Source organism: Pithys albifrons, chromosome 18 (assembly GCF_047495875.1).
Source record: "Pithys albifrons albifrons isolate INPA30051 chromosome 18, PitAlb_v1, whole genome shotgun sequence".
In the NCBI taxonomy this organism is placed as follows: Eukaryota; Metazoa; Chordata; class Aves; order Passeriformes; family Thamnophilidae; genus Pithys; species Pithys albifrons.
The window spans coordinates 5,854,324-5,867,286 of record NC_092475.1 but is presented as its reverse complement, the minus strand read 5'-3'; the positions used below and the strand labels follow the sequence as shown (position 1 = coordinate 5,867,286).

The 12,963-nt window shown below is 43.7% G+C and overlaps 1 protein-coding gene across 1 annotated transcript in view; it reads left to right on the top strand.

Moving 5' to 3' along the window:
• VAPB (VAMP associated protein B and C) overlaps window positions 1–12,963 on the top strand; it is a 33,095-nt gene that overhangs the window by 8,522 nt on the left and 11,610 nt on the right. Inside the window, exon 2 of the mRNA XM_071572939.1 lies at window positions 7,171–7,323. Coding sequence (XP_071429040.1) covers window positions 7,171–7,323 — 153 coding nt within the window. The remainder of the gene's footprint in view (window positions 1–7,170; window positions 7,324–12,963) is intronic.

Below are 12,963 nucleotides of genomic sequence, written 5' to 3'. Positions count from 1 at the left end.
CACATTTTTCTATTTGAAGAGTATATGTGAGCATAAAATGAGAGTAGTTGCTCCTTCCTTAACATTTTAATGTGCATTTGAAATGGAGATTAGTGATGAAAATTAGACCAGGAAAAATTACTTTACAAGAAAAAGTGTAGTTTCTGATGGTGATTAAAGTCATGATGCATCTTCCAGTGAGACTCTTAACATTTTGTTCAGTCTTTAGCAGAGTTTTTGCCAGGGAGTTTTGCACATCAGCCCATCATCCATCCTGCTGCTCTCCATTTCTGCATCCCCACTGCTCCCTGTGCTTTGTGTCAGGGTCCTGCAGCCCCCATGGATGGGCCTTCAGGCCATGTACAATAAGCAGGTGTTTCACTCCGAGTGGCCTGGCTGCATCCTGGTTATTGGAGGAGTTTCTGGGCTGTTTGCACACCTGGGGAGAGTTGTACCTGTGGCGTTTGTGAGCAGAGTAATTGGATGTGTTGGGCTCTGAAAGGGTCTGAAGGCACAGCTGAGACAGAGATGCACCTCTTGAAGCTCCCCAGTCTTCTGGTTGTGCCTTCAGACCCTTTGTGAATTTGCATTTGATTTAAGCACAAAGAAATTATGCATGTGCCTTAATTGTGTGCAGAAATCTGTTTGAAGTTCAGGATGTGGAGGAAGTATTCCATGTTGTGTGATTTTGTTGCTGAAGTTTGCTCTAAGTAATGTTTGGGTGTAATAAAACTCTGAAGGGATCATTTGGAAAAAAAACAAATGACACTGGTACCAAAATTATATGAAGGACATATTCTGGTGTTTCTCTTGGCAAGCTTATGTGTGGCCTCTCAGTTCTGACAACTCTGAAGTCAGACTGTTAATGATCCTCAGAGGGATAAAGGTGACAAAGATTCCATACAAATGGATACCCTGAAATAGTCTTCAGTCTCATATTTGTTTGGGTTTTGGGTCTTTTTCCTCATCAAGCAAGAGGCACACTCTCAGAAAAATAGTTTATGCCAAAACAGGCCAGAGAAGGACACTGATTAATCCATCCAAATGGAATAACTTACTGCCAACCTTGCTCCAACTTTGGCATCTGGGTTATGTAATTTTGTTGGGTTTCTGCATCCTGGTTTTTTTCTCCCTCTTAGGTCACTTTATTGATTACATATTTTTTTACAAAAATCACTCCACTGCATCAGCTATTGCATGGGGAGTGGTTTGGATATTGCTCTTATTTTTGGACTGTGTTTTTCATCAAAGCATCCCCTGCTTGACACAGCAGAAGTGGAAGGGAGCCCTTCCCTGCCATCCCTTTGCTCCAAGGGCTCTCTCAGGAGGAGAGGTGGTTGCTGTGAGTAAAGACATTGATTCCATTGCTGGGGGGTTCTGGCTAATTCCTTCTAAAATCTGAGCTGAGGTTGGAAGGTTGACAAGTGGTTTACACAAGGATTTTTCTTAAAATTAACTACCAAATTTGGGGGTATTCTTGTGAAATCAGGTGTTTGTGCAACATGGACTCTGCTTGTTTCTCAGTTTTTGACTGCTTTGGTTTCCAAAGTTGCAGATGCTCAGTAAATTATGAGTGTCTCCAGAGCCAGATGATGATGATGATTAAAACTTGGCTCACAGTGCTTTTTAAAACACTAATCTTCACAAGATTCTGTGTAATTAGGTAAGTATTCTCCTGACTTCACAGAGAAGGAAACTATAAGGGTCCAAACCTGCTTCTTGTTTTGGAGTTGCTGTCAACTCTTAAGGCTCTTAATAGCAAAAGATCAAGCCTTTAAGTGATTTGTCTAAACTCTGGTGGGAGAATTTGTTTGGATCTTGGGTATTCTTGATCCTCAGGCACCTGGCTGATAGCTCAAGATGTCTTGCTTGACATTTCAGCTCTTTTCATTTTAGTGTTTATCTTCAAAGGTCATCAGCTTTATATATAACTTTAAAAAGAAGCGAACAGTAAGTCAAGTTCTTCACCTTTTATTGAGCCCTCTTGCACATCTCTAGTGGTTTTATTTTGCTTGTCTCTCTAATGCTGATAGACATCCACAGCAGTAAAATGGGAGAAATTGTTGTAATAAAGTGAAACACTTGGTACTGTCAGAGGCAAAGAAAAGGAACAGCTCAGATGTGAAGATGAGCAAAGTTGCAGGTGGAAAGACTGAAATAGTCAGATGGAGAGATGGCTGTTGTGGGAAGGGAGCCTCAAGTATCACATTCAGCCCAACCCTCTGCCCTTGCACACAGAGGGTCAATGTGCCCCTTTTGCTGGGTGAATTATTGCTCCCTGTGGACATCTGCTACTCAGGTGTAGGATTTGGGAATAGTCATGAAACAGTTCAAGTTTCCCCTCTACTGCTTTCCACCATCTCCCTTATTAAAGATTCCTTGGTTACCTTTCTCTGGCTGATTAATATGTCAGGTGATTAATGACTTTGATCTGACACATCGATGGGATTAAACCATGGTGAAATACATGCTTCCCATGCTATTACTGCATTCCACTCCTTTCCCAAAGGAAGCACAAGAAGGGTTATCTCCCTGGAAGCTCTGCCTGTACTTCTGGCTGTTTCCAATTACCTTGCTCTTGGGTGTGAGCTGGAGTGGCAGAAGGTGTTTGGGGAAAGCTGCTCAAAGTGCACCTAAAACACTCTGGGAAGCTTGTTGAGAATTTACTCAGTCTTGTGGATCAGTGGTCACCACTTGAACATGGCTGTGATTGTATCAAGTAATCCTGCAGTGCTTTTCTCTGAAAAGTTCACTAAATTTTTAAGGAATGCCAGGCTTTAAACAGATGTGAATTTGCATTAGATTTAAGCACAGAGAAATTATGCTTCTGCCTTAATTACTTCCTACAGCTATGCCAACACTACAAGTGTGACTGCAGTGCATGTGCCTGGCTGTGTGTGCTGCTTTAACCTGCTAACTGTGAGACCCTGTTGCCTTACTTTGGCAGAATGCTGGGCAGGAAGGTGCAGTTTCCCTGATGGCAGCTCTGAGTGCAAACTGATTCTCCTCTTTCTCTTCCCCACTGCCCCTCCCTCGCTCCCTGCCGGGTAAGTGGATTAATTTGCAGCTCCTGGCTCTGCTCTGGGCACGCTCTGTGCAGCCTGAACAGACAGGTGGGGAGAGCAGAGGTCACACACCTCCCTGGCTGCAGGGGGATGGATCCTGCAGGAATAGAGCAGCCCTGGGGCCGTGGCCCACCTGATGTGTGCAGTTAATTATGACGATGTTGTAGTATTTGCAGGTACAAATCTGCAGAGAATTGTCCTGCTGGGTTTGAATGTTCCTGCCCAACCTGTGCCATCACAGCTTTCCCCTGCTGATACTTGTGCTGCCTTCCCTCACATCCCTAACAGGATGAGGACTTTGCCAAAGCATGGAATTTGTGTTGAGAATGGTTGTATTAAAATTCAGTACAAATGTACTGGGGAACGTGGTTCCTGTGAGTAGCAAGAAACTCACAGTGAGTACTGTGCTGATGTAAAAGTTATCAGCCTGGATTTGCTGGTACAATTATGAGCAATTTTTGTTGCAATGAGAGTTATTTAAATTTTAAATAGAGTTGACATCATGTTCTTTTGACCTAATTCCCAGACTTTGGTATTATCACTAAAATGATGTGGGCTATTACAATGCAGTGCAGAATGGCACTCCTAGGAAATATTGATACAGCACTGGTGTTTGAATAGGAAATGGAGCGTGGCTAATTCTGAGATAACACTGTGATCTTCACATGGGAAGGGTTGGATGTGTAGCTCCTGTGGGTGGAAAGCCACAGCTGTAGTTTGAAACTAACCCTGCTGGAAAGTGGCCCTGTGAAAAACCACAATACCTCTTACTGTTTGTTCTTTCCTTTCAGTAATTCTGATTCTTTCCTTATCACTACATGCTCAGTTTGCATTAAGACAAGTTGACTTTATTTTGGCAGGAAAAAGTCATCAAGCCCTTGTGGAATATTTCAGACTTTCACCATCAAATTCAATTTGCTACATTCTTCCTGGTAGACAGCTCACTCCCGTGACAACCCTGTGTCAGATGATGCATGGACAGACCCTGTTTCCCACAACTCTGCCCTTGGGATGACACCAGTGGCATTTTTCTCATGATCTCTAAAAAAAAACACGTGAGAAAAATAGTTGGGATGATTTCAAAGTGCAAATTGTCATTTGGAAAGCACCCTGGCTTAGGTTGAGTTTCACTTGTTTAGGAATATTATGAGCAATGAAAAAAAAACCACTCAAAACAAAATAGTGTAATGAAGTAAGGGTTGTGGTTTTTAACCCAACTTCTTTTCAGGAGCAGAGTAAGAGTCAGTCTTCACTTGGTTCACTTATTTCACTCATTCAGGGGCACCAGTCTGACTGTACCTGTGCTCACACCCACCTTGGGGTACAGGCATTGTCCAGGTGTTACATATACCTGTGTAAATTGTAGTGAGGACAAATCAGGAAGAAGTGTAGAGCACTTTATCTTGCTGGATCTGGTATGAATCCAGAATTCCTAACGCCTTGTGTTGGAAGATGAAGCTCCAGGGTAGATGCTGGAAGATGAAGCTCCAGGGTAGATGTTGGAAGATGAAGCTCCAGGATAGATGTGTGTCCCACAGGATTGTTTACACTCCGATTGTTAATCTGCTCTGCTCACATGCAGATGCTGGAAAGCAAAGGTGTGTCTCCAGTAAAGAATTAGCCTGTGTTTATCCTGGGGTAGTTCTCCCACATGCCCCAACCTCCCCCAAAATGGGGAACCTTGGCTATAGGGGTCTAAGACAGGCTCTCAAGGTTTCAGCCAGAGCTGGCAGTCCATGCTCTCAAAAGACAGGCCAGCCAAGCTGAGAATATTTCTCTGCCATGCCCCACTTACCCTGAGTAATACTCTGTTGCCTGTTTATTTTTTATCACACTTCAGAACACCTACAATGGCACGTTAATCCTGCATTTGTGTGCAGTGTTTGGACAGCAGTGCCATGAGGGGTGTGCCTCACCCAGCTTTGCTGGAACCAGATGTCAGCCCTCCAGTGCAGTTGTGTTGGCTGATCTGCAAAACCTGGAACTGGGGGAAATGGAGCTAAAGGAACTGTGTAAAGCTTAGTGGACAGAACAGCAGAGCAAACACCAAGCAGACAAGGAGAAATTAATTCCGTCTGCTGGAAGGTTTTGCTGCCAAGTATTTGGGTATGATCTATGTTAGCAATAAGTAACTCCATTTGGAAATTATTTTCCGCACAGAATTGTTGTCGTGTTACTGTTTCAAACAGCAGCTCAGTGCTGGGGCACACAAATCCTGCACACACTCATGGATCAGCCAAATAAAAACTGCATATTTCCCCCAGGAAATCCATCCCAGGAAAGCACTACTGAGGATGCAGCTGCATATACAGGGCTTTGCTCAGCCCACCCTCCCTCTGTGCTGCAATAGCTCAAGCTGTAATTTTTCAGTGCAGACACATCCTTAATGCTTAGGCATCCTGTAATTTCTTCTGAAATGTTAAGCCTTCTCCCAGTTAGAGCTGTTTTGGAGATCTGCTACTGTCTTTACACACCTAAAGGCTTGCTGGATTTTTCTGATAGTTTGGCTTGTTTAGCTTCTTTAACAACTCGTGGGTGCTTCTGGCCAGTTATTTTCCATGAGCTTAAAGTCTCTCTCTGCATGCAGAACACAGAGAAAACATGACAGCTGTGTTTCATTCCCTTTCACATCTCCTGTTCCACCAGGCACAGGTTTAGTGAAATCTCTGCCATGGGATCTGAAAATTTTATTGCTTCCATTTTTTTTGCTCCCAGGTTGCCAAGCTGTAAATGCAGAGCTGGTTTGTTCAGAGCAGGGGCAGAAATGATGGCACAGAAATGGTGCTACCTTGTTGTCTGGTTGGAGGTTTCCTGTGTGTGATTGTTTTGGGTGTTTCCCCTTCTAATGACTTTAAACAAGTTGAGGATAAAGGTTGCAGGACTGTAGTGCTGTTACAGCTGTATTAAATGTCATCTTGGGAGACAAATCTGTGTGATAAATTTGTAGAAACAGCATAAAACTTAAATTATTTTAAGTCAACCATGCTTTGGGAGGAGGATGGTGGAATGTTGCCTGCCAGTATTTTTATTGTCATCGTCATTCACTGTTTTTCAATTTTAGGGCTGTCATTTCTGCAAGGAAAAGTTCAGTGCTTTTTTTTGACCAATTTGCTTTTACTCCTGAGGACAGATGAAAATATTTTATTGAGGCATCAAATGAATCACTTCCATGCAGGAGACAGTTGATCAAAGTGTGGTTATATTTCTTTTAATTTTACTTCTTTACCATCTGTAAAGCACCTCACTTGTGTGCTGCCTGTCTGATTTATCAGTGCCTTGTAGGAAATCAGTAACCAGCCTTTCCTGTGACCTGAGGGATTTGGGCAGCTCCAATTAGGTAGTGAACCTCTGAGAAATGGATCTGCTGCAGAACATGGTTTGATTCTGGCTTTGCTAATATGGAAACCTTTACCAGTGCTCTCAGTGTCTAAAAATTTTCCTATTTCCACATGGATATTTCCTGTCCTGGGTGAGGGAGGGAGGCTATTTTATTTCTTCTGGTTTATGATTTCTAGTAGCCAAGAGAGTTATTATCAAAACAAACAAACAAACAAAAACAAAACAAAAACAGAAACTCAAACAAACAAAAAAGCAAACAAAAAAACACAAAAAAACCCCAACAAAAAACACACTTCTAACTTGGTAGGGAAAAAATGCTTGTTTTGCTGGTTTTGGTGTGGCACTCCTGAACACCTGGAGGAATCCTGGCTCTGTGCAGATGGATCTGGAGCATCCCCTCTGTTGCCATTCCCTGCCCAGTTCACAAATGCATTGCACTCACTATCTGTCATCTCCAACATGGTGTGTGTGGTGTCCCCATTAGGCTGGTGTGACTGGGATGGAGTGTGTGATGCAGAGGGAGTTTGGCACCCTCTGAATGCCGCGCTGTGCTGTTGGCACAGTGTGTGAGTGACTCCCCTTTTGCCTGGCAGGTTGATGCTCTCTCAGCTGTGGGGCCTGGGCTGGGCCCTGCCTTTGCGTGCACATTATCTGTGTGTGCTGCAGGTGGAAAATGCACATCTAATTGCTTTATAAGATTTGTGAACAGAGGTTTATCGCCTGCTTAACCTCTGCTTGAAAAGTGCTTTCTGTGTGGTTTCAAGTGTTGCTTTGCTCTCCTCCCCAGGTCCTTTCACAGATGTTGTCACCACAAACCTGAAGCTTGGCAACCCCACAGACAGAAATGTGTGCTTCAAGGTGAAGACCACGGCCCCTCGTAGGTACTGTGTAAGGCCCAACAGTGGAATCATCGATGCAGGGACATCAATTAATGTTTCTGGTAAGCCATTCAAGCAGTTCTTTGGTGATCTGAAATAGCTTCTTTTCCTCACTCACTCGGGATGCTTTGCAGTCTGAAGGTGTTGTGTTGAACTCAAGTGTTGTGTTTTCATGGAGAAGCAGCCACTCCACATAGCCTTACTTCCCTTACTCCTGGCCTAGCACTAACAGGCTTGGTTTTACATCTTGTTTTGGAGAGGAACAGGGCAGAAATACATAAAAGATTTATGTGGCTCATTAACAGCCTGAGCCAGCCTATCCAAGGCAGTGCTGCTGCAGCCCTGCCCTCCCTCTGGGATTATTTTTGTACAGTTAGTTTTTTGCCAGCTTAACTTCCTGAACCAGCTCACACGGGGTCAGACAAGTGCTGGAATGAGGGAAGGATGGAACTGGGTGGATGCAGCCACTGGTTTGGACTGGAGTTGGCTGTTGTCAAACTGCCTCGGTAGAACCAACAATGAAAACATTTACTTTCAAACCATCCTTGTTTTGTGTTCTTTGAATGTTCAATATCCTTTGGTATTAAAAATGTCAAATGACTAAATCTTTGCTGTTCATAGGAAAAGTTAATGATTTTCTTTAATGAGTCAGTAGCTCTTGACTTGCCCAAGTTTGGTAATGGAAAAACAAAGGAGTAGCTTAGTTTGAAAGCATAAAGAGCTGAGTATTGCCATGAACAGAATGTCTGCATATGATGAACTCACTGATGACACATGCTTGAAAACACTGTATTTTCTCAATGACTTCTCTGATCCATGTTTTTAATAAAAGAATTCTATCAAAGCATGTAGTAGTGACATGTTGATGAATGAGGTCAGACTTTTTAGTTAAGAAAATAATTTCTATAAATCTGCAGTTTTGCTTTCCTGTTTTTAAAAAAATTTAATGTTAGCATGTTAAGAAAAATTACTGATAGGTTATACAGTTTGCTGGTGGTGTCTTACCAGCCTTTTCTAGCCTGGAATAAAAAATCTGGGGAGCTAAACCCACTGCTTTACTTGAAAAAAAAATCATCATGTGAAAATCGAGACTTTGGTTTTTTCACTTGATAAAATGTAAAATATTGTAACGCCTCACCCTTGGGGAAATTTCTTTCAACAAAACAAAAATTGATCCCCAAAACTACTTTGCACTGGAACATTAAGCAAGTCTAATCCTGCAAGTCTTACACAGGCCCACAATTGCACACTCACTGATCTTTGGGGTTTCTGTGTCAAACTGAGCGTGCAAAAGGCTCAGGTTGTGCCTCGGTTGCAGTGGGAGCCACAGGTGGGGCAGGCAAAGCACTTTGCTCCAGGAGAAGGGGCCAGCAGGTACCCAGTGAGCTCTGAAATGACTAATATGGAAATGGAAAAGCTCTCCAGAGAGAAATTGAGATTTTTAGAAGTCGGGACAATTCCCAAGTAAAGCTGTCTGTCATCTCTCCTAGCTGCAGGCAAGCATATCAAATGCACTGAAATCAATGAAATGATAATGAAAATTAGCATGGTTTCTAGCTACAAATTATCTTCATGCTATAAAGATGTGGTTGCTTTTCATCTTGCAGATGAACTTTCAGAATTAAAAGCCTGCTTCCTTTGCAGGCTGCTGCCAGGCTCTTTTAAATGTTGTCTTGATCTGAGTGTTGAGTGTTTTCTTAAACTTCTGCTCGCGGTGTCCCTTTGAGCAAATATGGTACAGGAGAGGGTTGTAGAAACCATCTCATGTTATGCCACCAGCAAGTTGCTTTTCCAGCCTCTCTCCTCCCAGTGGCACACCAGATAGTGTGGATTTAGGCCAAGACTTAAAGTATCCCATTATGGGACTGCTGTGCTAACCCTGAGCTGTGCTTTGCTCTTGCTTACAGAGCCTGAAAATCTCCCTTTTCTAATAACTTTTTTAATAGTGATTTACGATTTGGTTAGTTTTGAAAATGGCTGTGGTATATTTAATCACAAGCTCACATGTGAGTTCTAATATTTTGATGCTGATAATAACTTCAGTAATAAAAAATGACCCTAAACTGTGAGTCCTTATATTAGCATTATATTTTAAAATGCAAATAGTACACATTCATTGTTCCTCAGGTGGTATATTAAGGTAAATTTATAGGTAGATGTGTTAGAATTCTGGGGTTGTAAGAGTTAAGTTTTTGCTCCCTAAAACATTCTAAACTGGAGTTTTCTTTATCTTGTGTTGTGGTTGAATTTCTCTGTAATAGAGCTGTATATATTTAACTTCTGGTAGGGCCTTTAAACCATGAATGGGACCTCATTTTGGACTTGAAGATGGCAGAGTTTGTGCTTCTGATCCTTTGGAGAGTGGGGATCAAAGAGGAGACTCCCATTAACTTACAGAATTGTTTTCTGGTTCACAGAAAGGGGGAGATGTGTTTAACCTTTGCTTTGGAGTAACATTGCTTCAGAACAGAGGAGTGATTTTGGAGTTAATGAAGTGAAAAATAAATAGAATTTGCTTCTTTGCCACTGAATCAGTTATTTTTCAGTCATGTAATTCAAGTCTTGTACAGGGCATAAAAATAGCACTTGCATAAATAGGATTTGAATTCCTCCAAACCTAGTGAAAATACTACTGATGAGAAATTATTAGAATGTAGTTAATTCAGAAGTAACTTCTGGACACTCAAACTAATTGGGCTGTATTTACTACATGCAATCTGTGCTCTTGGAAATTGCTGACTGGCTTTAACTCAGCCACTGATTGCCCTGGATTGTCTCTCCAAAAAATCACTGCCTGTGGCAGCACGAAGCTCTGGAATGATTTATTAGCTCCTCAGAAGCTGAATTTGGGACAGCCTCACCTCCTTGCACTGTAGTAACCAGCTGCCTTTGTTACACTGCTGTGAAACCACATCTGTACTGCTTTGATGGCAGTATATGAGAAGATGCTCTGCCCTAAGACAGAGGCAGCAGTTAGAACATTATTCCCCTTTTATTTCATACTAATATGATGGCTCATTTAAAGCACACAAAATGCTAGAAAAATAAAGCTTACTTAATTCTAGTGGAGCCTCAACTAATGGCTTTTTATGCCAAATCACAGCTTTCCCTAAATGCCAGCGTTTCAGGCCCTGGCAGCATGTGCTGCTCGCTGTGATGGCAGGTTTGGAGCCTGTGTTTTCACCTGTTATATAATGGCATGTAATTTTAACAGCTGAGTTTATGTAAGTGGCAGGGAGCGTCTGTGTGTGTGTCAGCTGATGGCTGTGCATGTGCTCCCAGGCACTGGCACAGGGGACTACTTGCACACATTACCTGTTTGTTCAACACCTCTGATTCCCACAGAGATACCTGGGGTTTTTCTGGGAGGTGGCAATTTAAATCAAAGGCATGAATGGGTGGCAGAGGGGAAGTGAAAAAGCCTTGAGCAGATGCTGGTGAGTCTGCACTGGGTGTGTGATCCTTCCCCTGTACTCTCAGTTGGTGAGGCCACACCTTGAGTGTTCTGTTCAGTTCTGGGCCCCTCAGTTCAGGAAAGATCTTGAGGGGCTGGAGCGGGGCCAGAGAAGAGCAACGAGGCTGGAGAAGGGACTGGAGCACAAGTGCTGTGGGGAGAGGCTGAGGGAGCTGGGGGTGTTTAGCCTGGAGAAGAGGAGGCTCAGAGGTGACCTCAGCACTGTCTGGAACTACCTGAAGGGAAGTTCTGGCCAGGTGGGGGTTGGTCTCTTCTCCCAGGCACTCAGCAATAGGACAAGGGGGCACGATGGGCTCAAGCTCTGCCAGGGGAAATTGAACTTGGAGATCAGGTGGAAATTCCTTGCAGAGAGAGTGCTCAGGGATTGGAATGGGCTGCCCAGAGAGGTGGTGGATTCCCCATCCCTGGAGGTTTTGCAACTGAGATTGGCCGTGGCACTGAGTGCCATGATCTGGTAAAGGGACTGGAGTTGGACCAAGGGTTGGACTTGATGATCTCGGAGGTCTTTTCCAACCCCATCGATTCTATGATGGGAGAGAGGGAGTGCAGATGGAGCCGTCTGTGCATGGTGTCCCACCCAGGAGAGCAGCCTGAACACACCTCCCAAAAACAGGCAGAGGCTCACGTTGGCCTTGGGTGGAATTTTGAGTCTCTATGAGCTTGCCTGCCTTGGAAGAGGCAGCTGGCACTGCCTTCAGCAGGGGTGGAGCTCAACTCTGTGCCCTGCACCCACTGAGGGGCTGCCCCTTCCTCAGGCACTGATGCTGCATTCCCAAACTTGCCCTCAGCAGCATCATTGCTGTGCCCTCCTCCCAGGGACCTCCCAGGACTCTGTAGCCACTACCCAGTTTTGGGTTGGTTTTGCCTCCTTACTTTAAAGGATTCTATCTTGGTCTTCACAGGTTCAACATTTTTTAGTATTATTGAAATATTTACAGAAATTTTATGGGGTTTTATATAAATATGGAACAAACACAGAGAGGTGCAATGAGTTCTACCCATTTCTGGAGGTGTGAATGTCCTTCCTCCCCTCTGGGAGAGCTGATCAAATTGCACAAGGAACTTGAGGCTTGCCCCTGTGTCTGGTTGGGGTATTTTATGGAAAAGTGACATAGAGACCAGACCATTAAGAATTCCATGCAGTATCATTTGGGAAAATGATCGGTAAAGCCAGGAAAGAAAGAAGAGATTCCCAGGCTGTTGAATGAGCTGCTTGAGAGTCAACAGTGATGTGGTGGATGGAAATGCCATAGCAGGAAGTTACCAGTGACGTTTCTTGAGAGTGATTGGTGGTACTAATCTTGTTTAATGCTTTTTACAAGCAGTTCTGGCACAAAGAGAGCACTAAAAGCCCTGATGATGATGTTGGGAGACTGAAGCTATGCAGCAGAGCTAGGTGTCCTTGAAGGCTACAGGGAGACAAACAGAGGATGAGTTTCATTAGGAAAACTGCAAAATCACGTCTTTGGAGAATAAAATACTCCTGCTATAATTGCAAGCTGGTTAAAGGAAGGGGCCTGACTGGGCTGAGCAAGATGCTGACTCAACGTGGCTGTGAATAAGGCAAAAGTGGTATCATACAGCTACATCTGTAGACAAATGTGTAGCAAACAGGCTGGGTAATTGTTGAGAGACAGGAGGGTAGAAATGCTGGTGTCCAAGGCACTAGTAAAGTCTCCTGAGTGTATAATTAGAGTAGCTCATATAGGGGAGTTCAAGCCAGGGCAGGTGCAGAGAATGAATGGGGAGCCCAGAGGGGAGGGACCCACTGGGTCTGGCTTACTTAAGTTACCCCAAGGCCAGGAGTTGCTGTGATTGATGTCTTGGAGAGCACCCGAAGTAAATGACTCTTGCCCTGCTCTGATATTTAAGCAGAAGGGCAGTATTGGTCCAGGACCAAGTAAACAGGCCATTAATAAATTTAGATGGAAACTAGAGGAAGGTTGCTGACTATATGAGCTGGGGGGCTTTTCTGTTCCTTCTGCTGTTGGAAGAGAAAGGTAGATCCCAGCAGGTTAGAGTTTTGCCTCCTTTCATGTTCCTTGGTTTGGATTTCCTCTGTTCCTTGAGGAAGCAGGAAAAGCAGAAGAGTTTAGTCCTTCTGTCCTTGTCACTAACTTTGCCAGTAAACTGTTCCAAGGAAAAGAAAGAGGCTGTTGGGTGGTCAGTGCCTCTCCTGGCTGTCTAGAGATACATGGAGAGTGTAGCAGGAGTGTGTGAGAAAGCT